Source organism: Ctenopharyngodon idella, chromosome 4, assembly GCF_019924925.1.
Source record: "Ctenopharyngodon idella isolate HZGC_01 chromosome 4, HZGC01, whole genome shotgun sequence".
In the NCBI taxonomy this organism is placed as follows: Eukaryota; Metazoa; Chordata; class Actinopteri; order Cypriniformes; family Xenocyprididae; genus Ctenopharyngodon; species Ctenopharyngodon idella.
In genome coordinates this window covers 5,876,626-5,889,096 of record NC_067223.1, presented here as the reverse complement: position 1 = coordinate 5,889,096, position 12,471 = coordinate 5,876,626, and the positions used below count along the sequence as shown (strand labels likewise).

The 12,471-nt window shown below is 37.7% G+C and overlaps 1 protein-coding gene across 1 annotated transcript in view; it reads right to left on the bottom strand.

The window, feature by feature from the left end:
* snd1 (staphylococcal nuclease and tudor domain containing 1) overlaps nt 1-12,471 on the bottom strand; it is a 179,029-nt gene that overhangs the window by 128,623 nt on the left and 37,935 nt on the right. Inside the window, exons 11-12 of the mRNA XM_051892313.1 lie at nt 11,039-11,140; nt 1,890-1,996 (exon numbers count right to left, since the gene is read on the bottom strand). Coding sequence (XP_051748273.1) covers nt 1,890-1,996; nt 11,039-11,140 — 209 coding nt within the window. The remainder of the gene's footprint in view (nt 1-1,889; nt 1,997-11,038; nt 11,141-12,471) is intronic.

The following is a 12,471-nucleotide window of genomic DNA, read 5'->3' as shown; positions in this document are numbered from 1 at the left end:
AGCTGAAATTCCAGCTTTACCGTCACAGAAATAAAATTACATTTTAAAATACATCAAAATAATAATAATAATAATAATAATAATAATAATAAGGTTATTTTAAATTGTATTTCACAATATTAATGTTTTACTGTATTTTTGACTGTATTTTTACGGGGGATAGTCTATATTATATAGATTGGAATTTGCACATTGAGTAAGATTGAGTAAGGCCTAATTTGCAAAACAGAGCCATAACTGATGAAAACAAGCGAGACTGGTGCCCTGCAAGCAAAGTGGCAAATGCATTTCTCATTGCCATTTTTCAACAAAGATATTGCCTTTGGTGAGCAGCTCGCATTCCCCTATTGGAGAGCACAGCAAACGTGCAACAGCCATTCTGTGTCAAGTTTTGGTAACAAAACCAAAAGGGCAAAAACACGAATTAAAAAAAAAAAAAAAAAAAAAAAAAAGCAAACATTGCTTTTTATTTTGGTGCTTTTCTGGAGTTGTAGGAGAGTGGTAAACAGTTTCTGCTAGTACTCAGTGGGGTCCTCACTTTGATAACACAAACATACCACAGTTCAGAGTCAAAAAATACAATGTGAAAAAGAACTAGCAATAGCTGTTTAGGCCAAGCATTCAAACCAAAAAACATGTACACTGACAAAAACAAAACGTCCTATTTCACCAAGCTCTCAAAAATCTAATGTTTACTAAAAACTAACCTATTGCATCAGGCCAACATAACATGAATTTGCTGCCATTAATTTTTTACAGTTCTACGATCAGTTCAGACTCCTAAAATATTTAATGGCACTACAGGAAACCCTGGAAAGAGCTGATTCCGAATCAGCGTAGAGTCAAGATGCGGCAAAGCAGCTGAGCCCTCAGGCGATGTGACCACCTGTTACCCACAATGCTCTAACGCCAAGCACTGGGGCACGGTTGGGTAATCACAGCCTGAGGCGCAGTACCACCCCAGACTCATGTGCCTGGCCTCACTTACCCTAACAAGGGACAGTGTGTTCACACATCCACATCACATGGGTGAACAAGAATCATTTGAATTCATAGAGGAGTCATAAAGGGTAATAAAGCATATGTCAGTCCTGATTTTGAAGGTAAAGGTGATTGTTAGAGGGTTTAGAAACATACAGCTTTCATTTGATTCCTTTTCTTTTTTTTTAGTAACATTTCTTTTGCTGTTGGATGTTGAATAAGACAACCCACATTTGAAGAGCGATAGCAACTGTGTGAGGAATAGATTGACATTTAAAGTCATTATTCAATCAGTCTGAATGATTAATGAACAGATTGGGCTGATTTGGTTCTCAAGTTCAACTCAATGACTAGATCCAAATGCAGCAGTTTACAGCTCACCGGAGGGGAAGATGTTCAGTGAATAACGACTTAATTTTTGGTTTGTTCTTACACAATCATCATCATATAACTTGAAATGTAGCACATAAGTTACATTAGCATTAAAAAGGTCGAGGTCAGTAAGTTTTATGAACTTTTCCTACAAAAAAAAAAAAAATGAGCAGCACAACTTTTCAACATTGATAAGAAATGTTTTATAAAGCAGCAAATCAGCATATTAGAATGATTTCTGAAGGATCATGTGACACCGAAGACTGGAGTAATGATGCTGAAAATTCAGCTTTGCCATCACAGGAATGAAAACTACATAAAAGTCTTTAAATTGTAATATTTAACAATATTACTAATTTGATTTTTGTTTTTTTTTTTAAACGCAGTTTTGGTGAATAGTAGTGTATATGGACCAATTTAGGGTGCTTTATCAATTTCTGTAAGGTACAGAAAACCTGTGTGGGAGGATGTGGTTTACAAAAATAGGTCAAAAAGCAGAACTTGGTACAGATTTAGTAACTGGCTAGAGTACTCACATTCCTCCAATGGTGACTGTAGCACAGGTGCGCTCTGGGAAAGCCGGGACGCCACCCGTTTCCATGGCACTGGTGGCAGCTCTGATGTAATCGACCGTGACATTAACCTGCAAAGACACAAAACAAAATGGTTAAAGTCAATGCAGGACCAAGAAACACTGCATACATACACACACACACTTTTATAAGCCTGTCAGGGGCTCGGCTATTGAGATAAATTGACCACTGAAGCTACACGTGAGGACACGGAGAACTGCACTGTAACCCTGTTTTATGATGTCGCATTAAACATGACAGAATTACGCCAAGAAAGAGCAACACATCAAACTCTGAATTTGATATCTTTGTACAGGATTGCAAATCAAGCGAAAAGCTGGCTGTAAAGGGAAAAAAATGGATTACAGGCCTTTCAGGGTGGACAAATTGTGTTAGGGCATCTAGCGAGGGGTTTGGTGTGTGCGCGTGTACAAACATGACTGTGGGCTACTTTCCAAGGTCACCCTGAGTCAGTGTGAATCATGTCAGGCTAGACCATAGATCTCCCCAGAGGAAGCCAGACCAAACATGGAAACTGTTTATCACAAAGCGAGAAAGAGGCGGGGACCGGTAACTATTTCGCTCAACTGCGATAGAAGAAAGTGGAAGTGAAGAGGATAACTAAATCTGATTATTTCACACCAAACTGCTTCAGGTTAAGAAATCGACTCCATTTGTGTCAAACTCTCTCTGAGGTCATGGGATCATCCCAGAGGGGCCATCGCATGCGGTGTATTCTTGTTAGCTCGGAGCAAATAATGAAGCCGTGTTGAGATATTCAGAGATAGGAGACTGTGATCCAGCCAATCCCGTTCAATCAGTTCAGAGCAAACAGAGGGTTGGAAGCTAATCTGAAATAGTAAGCCGGATCTCCCATCTGTCTTGACATGCAGGGGGGAAGATCAGTCATTAATCGGGATGGCACCAATAACAACCCAAGGACAAAGACTTCACGTGACCGAACGCCCCATCCATGGTCCTCTTTGAGCGTGTGGATTGATTGCATCCTGTTACAGAATGCACAACCGCAATTCATTAGTGCATGTGTGTAAAGCTACCTTACAGAAATGAGGCAACACTAATTTGTCAAAACACTTCCCTCCAATGTAAAGGGCCCAGTCCAGAGGATGACGAGAGTGAACCATATGTTCAGGAACAATAATTAATTTCAGAAATTTCAGTCTAAAACTAAGCTCTGCCCTAGTAAATGTCAAGAGGATTTCTTTCTGAATCATTCCCAAGGTTGTTGACGGAGAATTTTGAGGTTGAGGTTTGTGTGGAAAGTTTTACAAACTTGGGAATACAAAAAAGAACTGCACTCAATGGTACTTTGGTCTTCAGTAGAGACAAGGGTTGCAAAATTCTGGGATTTTTCAAAGTTGGAAACTTTTCATGGGAATTAACGGGATTATATGGGAATTAAAGGGAATAAACTGGAAATTTTCAAAAAAAGAAAAGAAAAAAAGGTTAGCCTATAACAGGGAACTTAAATGTAGTTGAAAAACATCTTGCAGCATAATCTTGGTTAAAACAACCAGATTTAATGCAAATTCAATTCAATTTCTCTCAAATCACATGCATACAGCACAATACTTAGTGCAGGGCTGAGTCCATACCTCTGAATCTGCTTTCATTTTACAATTTTAATGGAGAATATGTTTATTATATTCAACATGTTTGTATAAATAACCCCCAATTTCCATTTAATTCCCTTTAATTCCCATAATTCCTGTTAAGTTCCAGAAATTTTCCACCCCTTTTCAACCCTAGAAGAGGCAGACCGATAATCGGTCTAATATTTTTTACCATTATTCACGCTTGTCACCTTAAATTAGTAATAGATTCTTTAATATCGGCTAATATTAAATCACATTGCATTGTATGCTGTCATTTTCCATCAGGAAAATATTTCCAAGCAAACAAAAAGTTATTGAACTCAATTTGATTAATTGATGGCAAGTCAGGCTGGTGAGGCTGTATTTTGCAACATTTTAATGTATTCAACCCAAACTTTGTGTGTTAGAATAAGCATGGCCTGAAGGTACCTGGTCAGGAGATATGAAAAAAAAAACATCTATTTTGCTTAAAACTTCTAAAACGTTTGGTCAAAAATAATAAGACTGGTCTCTTTTGATGTGGCATCTTGAGTTTTAACAGGAAAAGCAACCATGTACAACATGTACAATTTGAAATTACTCAAGAATTACTCAGGTATTGTTATTAGTTCTTATTATAATAATTACTTTAAATATCAGCCATTTATTCAAAAATATCATTATATCAAATGAAAAGTCTACAGTTTAACAAATTGGACAGATAGAAAAAAAAAGATACATTTGAAACCATCTAGAATAATTTAATAGGCAAAATAACTTTGCAAACAAATAATTACATAAAAATCTGTTGTTGTTTTTTTATGCAGTAGTATAATGATTATTTATTCAAATTAGATTTAAATAAAACAATTACTGATTCTGCTTAACATTATAGGACACTTAAACATTTAAAATGTTGCTGAAAGTGCTATTCTTCAAAGCTTAGGTAGCAAAACCAAAATTACTAAGTAAACTTTTCTAAATTCTTACCTAGCTACAATGGTAAACAGCTGCCAATAGCACTAATGATGGTGCTCACATTAAGACAAATGTATTGTGGTTCTGTTCTACATAATATAATGTGAATATAGATTTACAGAAATAAGACCGAAATGTGAAATGGCACAATAAGGCAAAGGGTGAGAAAGTTACACGCTCTGAAAGTTGTATGTCTCCACTTCTGGAATTCAATCCATTTATCCCCTTCAATTCATTTGCCTCAAAATGACAATGTAACTCAGTCTAATGGACATAATGGAAGTTCATTAGGTGGGGGAAACCTGTGGACACTCATTTTCTTACCCCAGGAGTTTAGTGCTTCATCAACAAATAAAGCACAAAATAATTGCATTTTCATCCCCTACTTTTACTCTCTCCAGTTCCCTCTCTGAAAGGCAGAGACAGCTCTGCACCATTGGGCAGGAGTAATGAGCTTGGTTGAACGACAACATGCCCTTCTTAAGAAACACAAAGCGCAAACGATTCCCGCTCGTTCAGAGGAGCAAAAGTGCTTATGGAAAAACAATGAATGAGAAAAGAAAGAAGTAGCGGCACATGTGGGAAGCAGATGATACATTAAATGGGCTTTTAGAGTCATGCCTGAATAGAAAGATCTGATCAAAGGACAACAGCAATGGAAGGGTTGAAAAAAGCCCAGACAGAACAAGGTGGAAGAGGATAAAGACAGAAATGGTGCTAATTGCAAAGCATCCATCAAAACAGAGACAGATCCACTGAAATGTCTCAGGGAAACGCAAAGAGATTGAGCTGGTCCATGTACAGCAATGTACAGATGCTTGGTTTGACTGCTTTGTCCAAACTAGAGATGGATTCACCCCCTCCCCTAATGGACTCTTTACACATTGTACTTTAGGGTTTATGTTTGAATCATCAGTGTGAATACCACCGTGAGTAATTACATAATGACTCAGGAAGAGGAGACGCCAGCTTTACGGTTTATGTTTTTCTCAGTATGATTTATCAGTATGATTTTGAAAGTCAGATTTGTCACCAATACCTATGACACCTAAAAAAGCATGCATGTTTGTCTGCCACAGATGTATTGCAAGAAACACAAAGCAAGTGAACTGCTCTCTGAATGCAGTTTATCTGGAGACAAGTAGGTATGACGTTGGGTGTGACTAGGAGCATGCAAAAGATGCAAAATGCAGACCGCACAGGAACATTCAGAACTGGTTATATTAAAAATATTAAAGAAAGACATTATGCAATCAATGTTGTTCAGATGTTGTCCGGATTGAATGTCTATGAGTGTATTCTAGTCCTCCATTTTATGTGGACTCATGTATACTTGACAATTGTTATGAATGCCAAAAAAGCTTTTATATCAACCGAACGTGGACACGGTTCCACACCAAAAGCTCTAGTGTGAATGCATCCTAATCGTACATGCGCATGCACATGAGATGTGCAGAGTCAAACCTGCTCTCTGCAAGCTTAAGTCCCTGTGAGTGGAGTCTAATGCGGTGAGGGTAGGTGTAGTCAGGAAACTCTGTAATACATATTTCATGGATTAAAAGTGAGCTGCTAGTCTCACATGCCACTGTAATTCCCTCTAAAGCAGAAGACAAATTGGAGAAAAAAAGATGAATGAAGTCTGCACTGCTCTGTTATGGCTGCATCAATGTGCATCAGGGAAACAGCCGAAAACTCGGCACATCCTCTTCCATACAAATGAACAAACTAATAAACAATGCAGAACTTATGGAACATACCTGCATAAACACAGACATCAAACACTTGACACTGACATTCCACTCAGTCACTGCCTCTTGTTCACACCCCTCACGCGCACACACACACATATAACAGGAGGCACTTTGAGCGGGCAGGATTATCCAAACGTGCTCTTTCCTGATAAGTGGATTAATGCAACATTTTCATTTGACTTTTTCGCTGAGGCAGAGACCCTCTACAGAGGCGCTACTTAGAAAGTTAGCCAAATCTAGCTTTGGATTATGTCACAGGGAAGTTCTGTTTCAATACCAAGAGGAGAAAATGCACTTCTGCGCAGATTTTCTTCCATTACCCACTGCTAGTGAATGCCACTCATTCTCTCCCTCCTTTCAAAAGAAGAGAACACGATCTGAAATGGATGCCATTCCATTCCAGAGCAACGACACTTGGATGGAGCTTGTCGTCCTCCTTTCATCTTCTCTTGTGCCATTGAACTCTGATATTGATCACATACTGGCTGAGATTTTTAAAAAGTTGACCTTTAACCTCTTCGAGGGCCTCTTTTTGAAGACTACGGCCATGTTAAAGTGACAGAAGATGGATGCAACAACAAATCCATTAGAATCAGCTCAAGCTCTCATGCTAATACTCTGGAAACAAAAGTCAGGGACTACTTGCCTCTTGTGACCAGCTGGAATGCAGCCTGTAGAGAACGAATGGCATCTTAAGGGTCTTTCGCACTAGAGGAACCTTTTCATAGCTCCTAGAACTTTTGCCGTGTTCACACTAGGGGTGGGAGAAAAAAAAAAAAAAAACGATGCATCGATGCATTGCGATTCGTCAACAATTCTGGATCGATTCTGAGAAGTTCAGAATCGATTCTGAGCTTATTTTTAACTGCAGTTGCGAGATGACGCTGTGTGTGCTTATGTGCGTGTCCACTGGCATGGAGCAGAGCGAGCATTTTCAATTCATTCACATGGAATTTGAGCTTCACTCTCGCGAGCCTGAAGATGCTCAACATTCATAGGAATGAACTGAATATACATGCTCCTTCGCATACACACACACCACTCAAACCTTCAATAAAATAATCTTTCATACAGTTCGAAAAAGCTAGAGCGAATTACATGCGCGCCCATTGCGCGGACATTCGCGTGGTTCATCATTGCACAGGATGTGCGCTGTGAGCGAAATGCGCTTGCAAGTTGTTCTCGCCCGCCGGTAGGCCTATTTTCCTTACAAATGCTCTACGAAGGCATCGTTTATGTTGTTTGGAGTGCTGTGGGCTTGTATTTTATAAATATGAAACTCACTGAGGCTAAGGCTGCTTTTAATTTCCACGTGCGCTTTGTGAAGAGTGCTTGTGCAAGTGGCTGTGTGCGACTCCGTTTAAGTGTTTAAATGTAGCCTACTTGCATATCAAAATGCTTTTATGACGCGAAATTAATGTAAACACAGTCAGTTAGATGTCTTGAGGGAATAAACAGACAGGACAAAAACATCTTATATTTCAAAAGACATCTGTGCATTATTGTGAATGCAGCTTATTCTTCTGCTGTGTATGATGACATCAGTAATAAACAACCGTAAAGCTGAGAAAGATAAAAAATTTAAAAAAAATCCCTCACAGCTTTTCAATGTAAAACATTCAGATAGGCCTACTCTTAAATACTGAAAGCACTCTTTGTTTATTGCTTGTAATGTTTCATTGTTCCTCTTTATTATTATTATTTATTAGACACTTTTGCTTTTGTTTTGAAGCTGTTTATAGCCTGTATTTAAAAATCTTAACATACAATTTTATTAATTATTTTTTTAAACTAGTAAGTATTTAAAAGGTACTTATAATTACATAGACTATATATTAAATAAAAAAATTAAAAAAAAAAAAGTTTACAAAACTAACTAACTAATTAATTAATTAATCAATTAATTAATTAGTTAGTTAGTTAGTTAGTTAGAAAAAAAGTGGATCAAGAATTGTTTTGGAATCAGATCGTGACTCCCAGAATCGGAATCGGATCGTGAGGTGCATAAAGATTCCAACCCCTAGTTCACACCGCAGGAACTAACAATGATTTTAGTTCTAGAAACTCCTTTTAGGGGAACTAAATTAGCTCCTACTTCAGAGTAGGGTCTAAACCAGCGCTATAGGAACTATCAGTGGCATGAGTGTACGTTGATTGGTCAAACGCCGGCACCCGGCATTTTTAAAAAGCCGTGTAAACTTATTTACTTCACAAACATGGAAAACAGCGATAACGGCATTTACCTGTTGTCTGCAGGGTTGTGTTCTTTTCTCAGCCTCAATGATATGTAATACTGAAAGTTGTCAAAGGAGATTTCATCTCTTAGCCGCACTTTGCGTAAATTATGCGTTTACATCACATCTCCGTTATCACGAAACCCATGACACACAACAAACACAGCTCCGATCACGGCATCCTCCATCCACCGGTTTTTAGCGTTTGTAAATGCCACGCTTAAAGACGCAGCTGTCTGCCGCTTCTGAGTTCCTATTCCCGGTGCAAATGCAACCAGGAACATCGCCCGGGGGAGAAATAAGTTCTCTGGGAACTATCCTAGTGGCTAGTTCCTAGAACTATTTAAATGCCCCTTTAAATGCCAGAAAAACTAAAAATCAAAAGGTTGTGCATAAAATCATCCCTTCTGTCCTGATCTAGCAGATATGAGCCATTAGATTTCTATTTTTCCAGCAACAAAACAATCAGTCTTTAACAATGGCCCCATTTTATAGTTATGAACTTCTATAACTGCACAGATTTCATTTCTCTTTTAAACAGTTGGAACATAAAAAATTTTCTCGGCTGTTGCCAGGGCAGCAGGGGAGATGCTAAAACATGGCATGCCTCAGTACAAGGCCTCATCCTCACACCACATTGTGTCCTAGCAACAACTAAAAGCCTGTTAATGAGTGATTGCATTTTACTTGAAAATTCATTGCTGTAACCACTGTCAACCCAATATTCACAACAGTGGTCAGTTAATATGTGTTTCATTGACCATTGCTTTAGGTCCATCCCAATACTGAATATCTGGTTATAACCTCAATTTCATCTAAAAAAATAAAAAATAAAAATAAAAAATAAAAAAAACCAGTAATAATTAGATGCTACGTTTGACTCTGAAGATCAAAGATGATTAATTCTATACACTACTAATTTAAGTTAAAGCACTTCTGACATTTAATGAGCCAAAATTGAATGATTGCCACACTCATATCTTCTTGAGCTGGATAAATTCTGAATGAATTCAAACATTCCCACACTGTTTGCATTAATATGCAAACAGGCATCTTATCACACAGAGCGTTGTATAAATCTGTTGACTACCGCTGGGTGCATACACGGGGAAATGCAAAAATCTGATCTGAGATTAAACTCCATGCTTTCCATTTCCCGTCTCTAGTGTCAGAATATTTGAATGATTTCAGGTCAGTGAACCAGACTTCTGTAAAAAGAAGAGGCAATAAAATATTGTTTTCTAGGAGCTGCCTTACGATCATACAAGGATAATATAAAGCTGCATTAGTAATCCACGCTTCTGGTGATCATTTATGAGAAAACGTCTGTGTGAGGAAATGTGCTGTCATATTTCTTTGGTGTTAAATCTAGCAGGCTGCGATTTTCGATATTCTGCACATAAACACTGAATTGTTTGGGTGAGAGAAGTCATGAACAGACAATAATGCGCAGCTTTACAATCTGTCTATCATATTTTAATGAGTCCCAATATGACAATTTTCAGAACACCCCACACCAGTTTATACCCTGCTGTCCCAATTAAAACTGCAACTTTGATGCAAAGTATTTCTGTTTGTTATGAGTGACACAGATGGAAACACTTCATGTTTTAGTTACTTCAAAATATTTTTTGAAATCACCCCATGTACTTTCTTAATACACATTCCTGCTTTTTTGTGAGTGATTCATTGATTCATGTTAACGAGCTAACAACTTTTTAGAGCATTCATCAATCTAGGTTTAATGTTAATCTATAAATATTTTATTCTATTAAATTATTCTATTATTTTATCTTTACGTTCATTTGACACTTAACACATTTGAGAATGGAAACTCGACAAAATAGGAATTTTTACATAATTTTGTAAACGGTTTTGTCCGTTCAAGAGTATATATTTTTAACACGTTAAACTGAAAAAAAAATAATAATAATTAAATCGCAAAAATAAACATTAATTTTGACAGCCCTAATATAATTTCTCTATAATATTGCATCAAAATAAAATAACTTGCTTCACCTTAGAAACGACTTTCCTTTTCTAGCTGAAGCGCTTTTCATTTTTCAACCCATCCCCTTCATCTGCCATATTGAGACTTTTTATTATCCAATTAATTCTTAATGGGAACATTTTTGGCTTTATCTTTGTTATTTACATTTTGGGACATAATGAAGACTAATAAAAATACTAATAGAATATTGTGGGGAATGAGTTTTGAAAATATATTGAATAACTGCAAGGGCACTAGTGTGCACATATTTGTGTCTAAATACGTCAACAGTTCTCATGTCAATGCCCTGTGCTTTGCAATTCTTTGCAAAAAAAAAAATAATAATAATAATAAATAAATAAAAAAAGAAAGAAAAAAAACAAACATTTGCAGTTCTATGAATAAATTCGATATGTTCAAGGTCTGTGTGGTCAGTCTGCTTAGTGACTCCAAACAGAATACAGAAACTCAGAAAGAAAACAACTCTGCTTCCATATGCAACATGGAAAGAAACTTTACAGAAAGAATAAGGCATAACGTCTGCGCGAGAATGTCAGTCTCTCACCTTCTTGCCAATGAGCTTCTTTCTCAAGAATTCCCGAGCCTCAAACATGTAAGGAATGTCGTAGAGTGGACGGAAACGCTTGTCTTTGTCCTTGTTCTTCTCCTGTAGAGTCAGACAGAATAGGCAAAGAGAGAGAGAGAGAAAGACAGACAGACAAAGTCAATATCACATAAGTGAAAAATAGCCTTCCGTCCCAAACAGGCACAACATTTAAATCACTTCCTTAGAGTCTCATATGACTTCCTACCAAAATGAGGTTTGGAGCTTCCTGTCTTCCTCCCCCTCTTTCCAATTTTACCATTCTCTTAAAACCTAATATCCTTCCTTTTCCCACACAGCCATGCTAATGTGTCAGGATTGGTAGATGACACGTCTCATTGTCTCAATCTCTTGGTGTGCCAGGCATGTGACTCCGCAAGCTATACGAGATGCTCACTGCCACACACATTGATATACTAGAAATAGAACCTCATTTACATTTTTCATAAGAAAGGGAAAAAAGGCTGTTATTTTCCCAGAGAAATGCCAAAAAAACACTCAGTATGCTCAATATTCGAGCTCCTGTATCGCAGCTGAGGCCATGACAGCATGAATTAACATACAACATTGACTACATTCAGAGCCACTCTGCATAAAATAGGAAAAAAGGTAATTTGTGTGTTGAGGGAAGGAACACTAAACAAATGGCTTCATCTTTTATACTGAATCAGTAGATCTAGTTAACAGAACCAGTCTGATTCGCTCATGATTCGGACTGATTTAGTTTAAGTTCAGTTTAAGCCACTCTACCTGAAGTAGAAAAAAAGTTGTTGTTTCTTTTGTGTTGTACAAAGGAACACTTAGGCCCTGTTGCGTTTTGGTCGATCGGATCACAAGTGGATGAGGGAGACACATACCCATTTACACCTGGTATTTTAATCAGTCTCTTTTGTCCACTTTCAACCACTTCTGTCCTGATTTGTAAATGTATGGGGTTTTTTCAGATCTTTTTGAAATAAGCTCGCACAATTTTATTTGGAGACGACGGAAAAACAATCAGAGCATCAGCTTTCGTTTCTGCACTGACAGCCGCAAGACCACCCCGAACGTGGTGAGTGGGTGTTAAAAATCAGGCATGGTGAGAATATTGTGCTTGGTACATTTTTCGTCTTCAAACCAAACTTGGGTCTTCAGCCAACAAAGTTTAAATCCTGTCTGGCTAGTGTGCTCCATAATGTTTACACATTAGGTCAGAAGGCGGAGAGTAGGTGGTCTTCCAGTGGCTGTTCGAACACATTTGACCACATGACCGTCTACACCATGAAAGCAATCTGGTCGAATGAGTTTTTGACTACCTATGGAAGGGGTCGAACGTGGACAAGCTCAAAACTTTTTACACCCTATTTACACCTGTATTTAGCGTCATTCACTTGTGATCTGATTGACCAAAACAT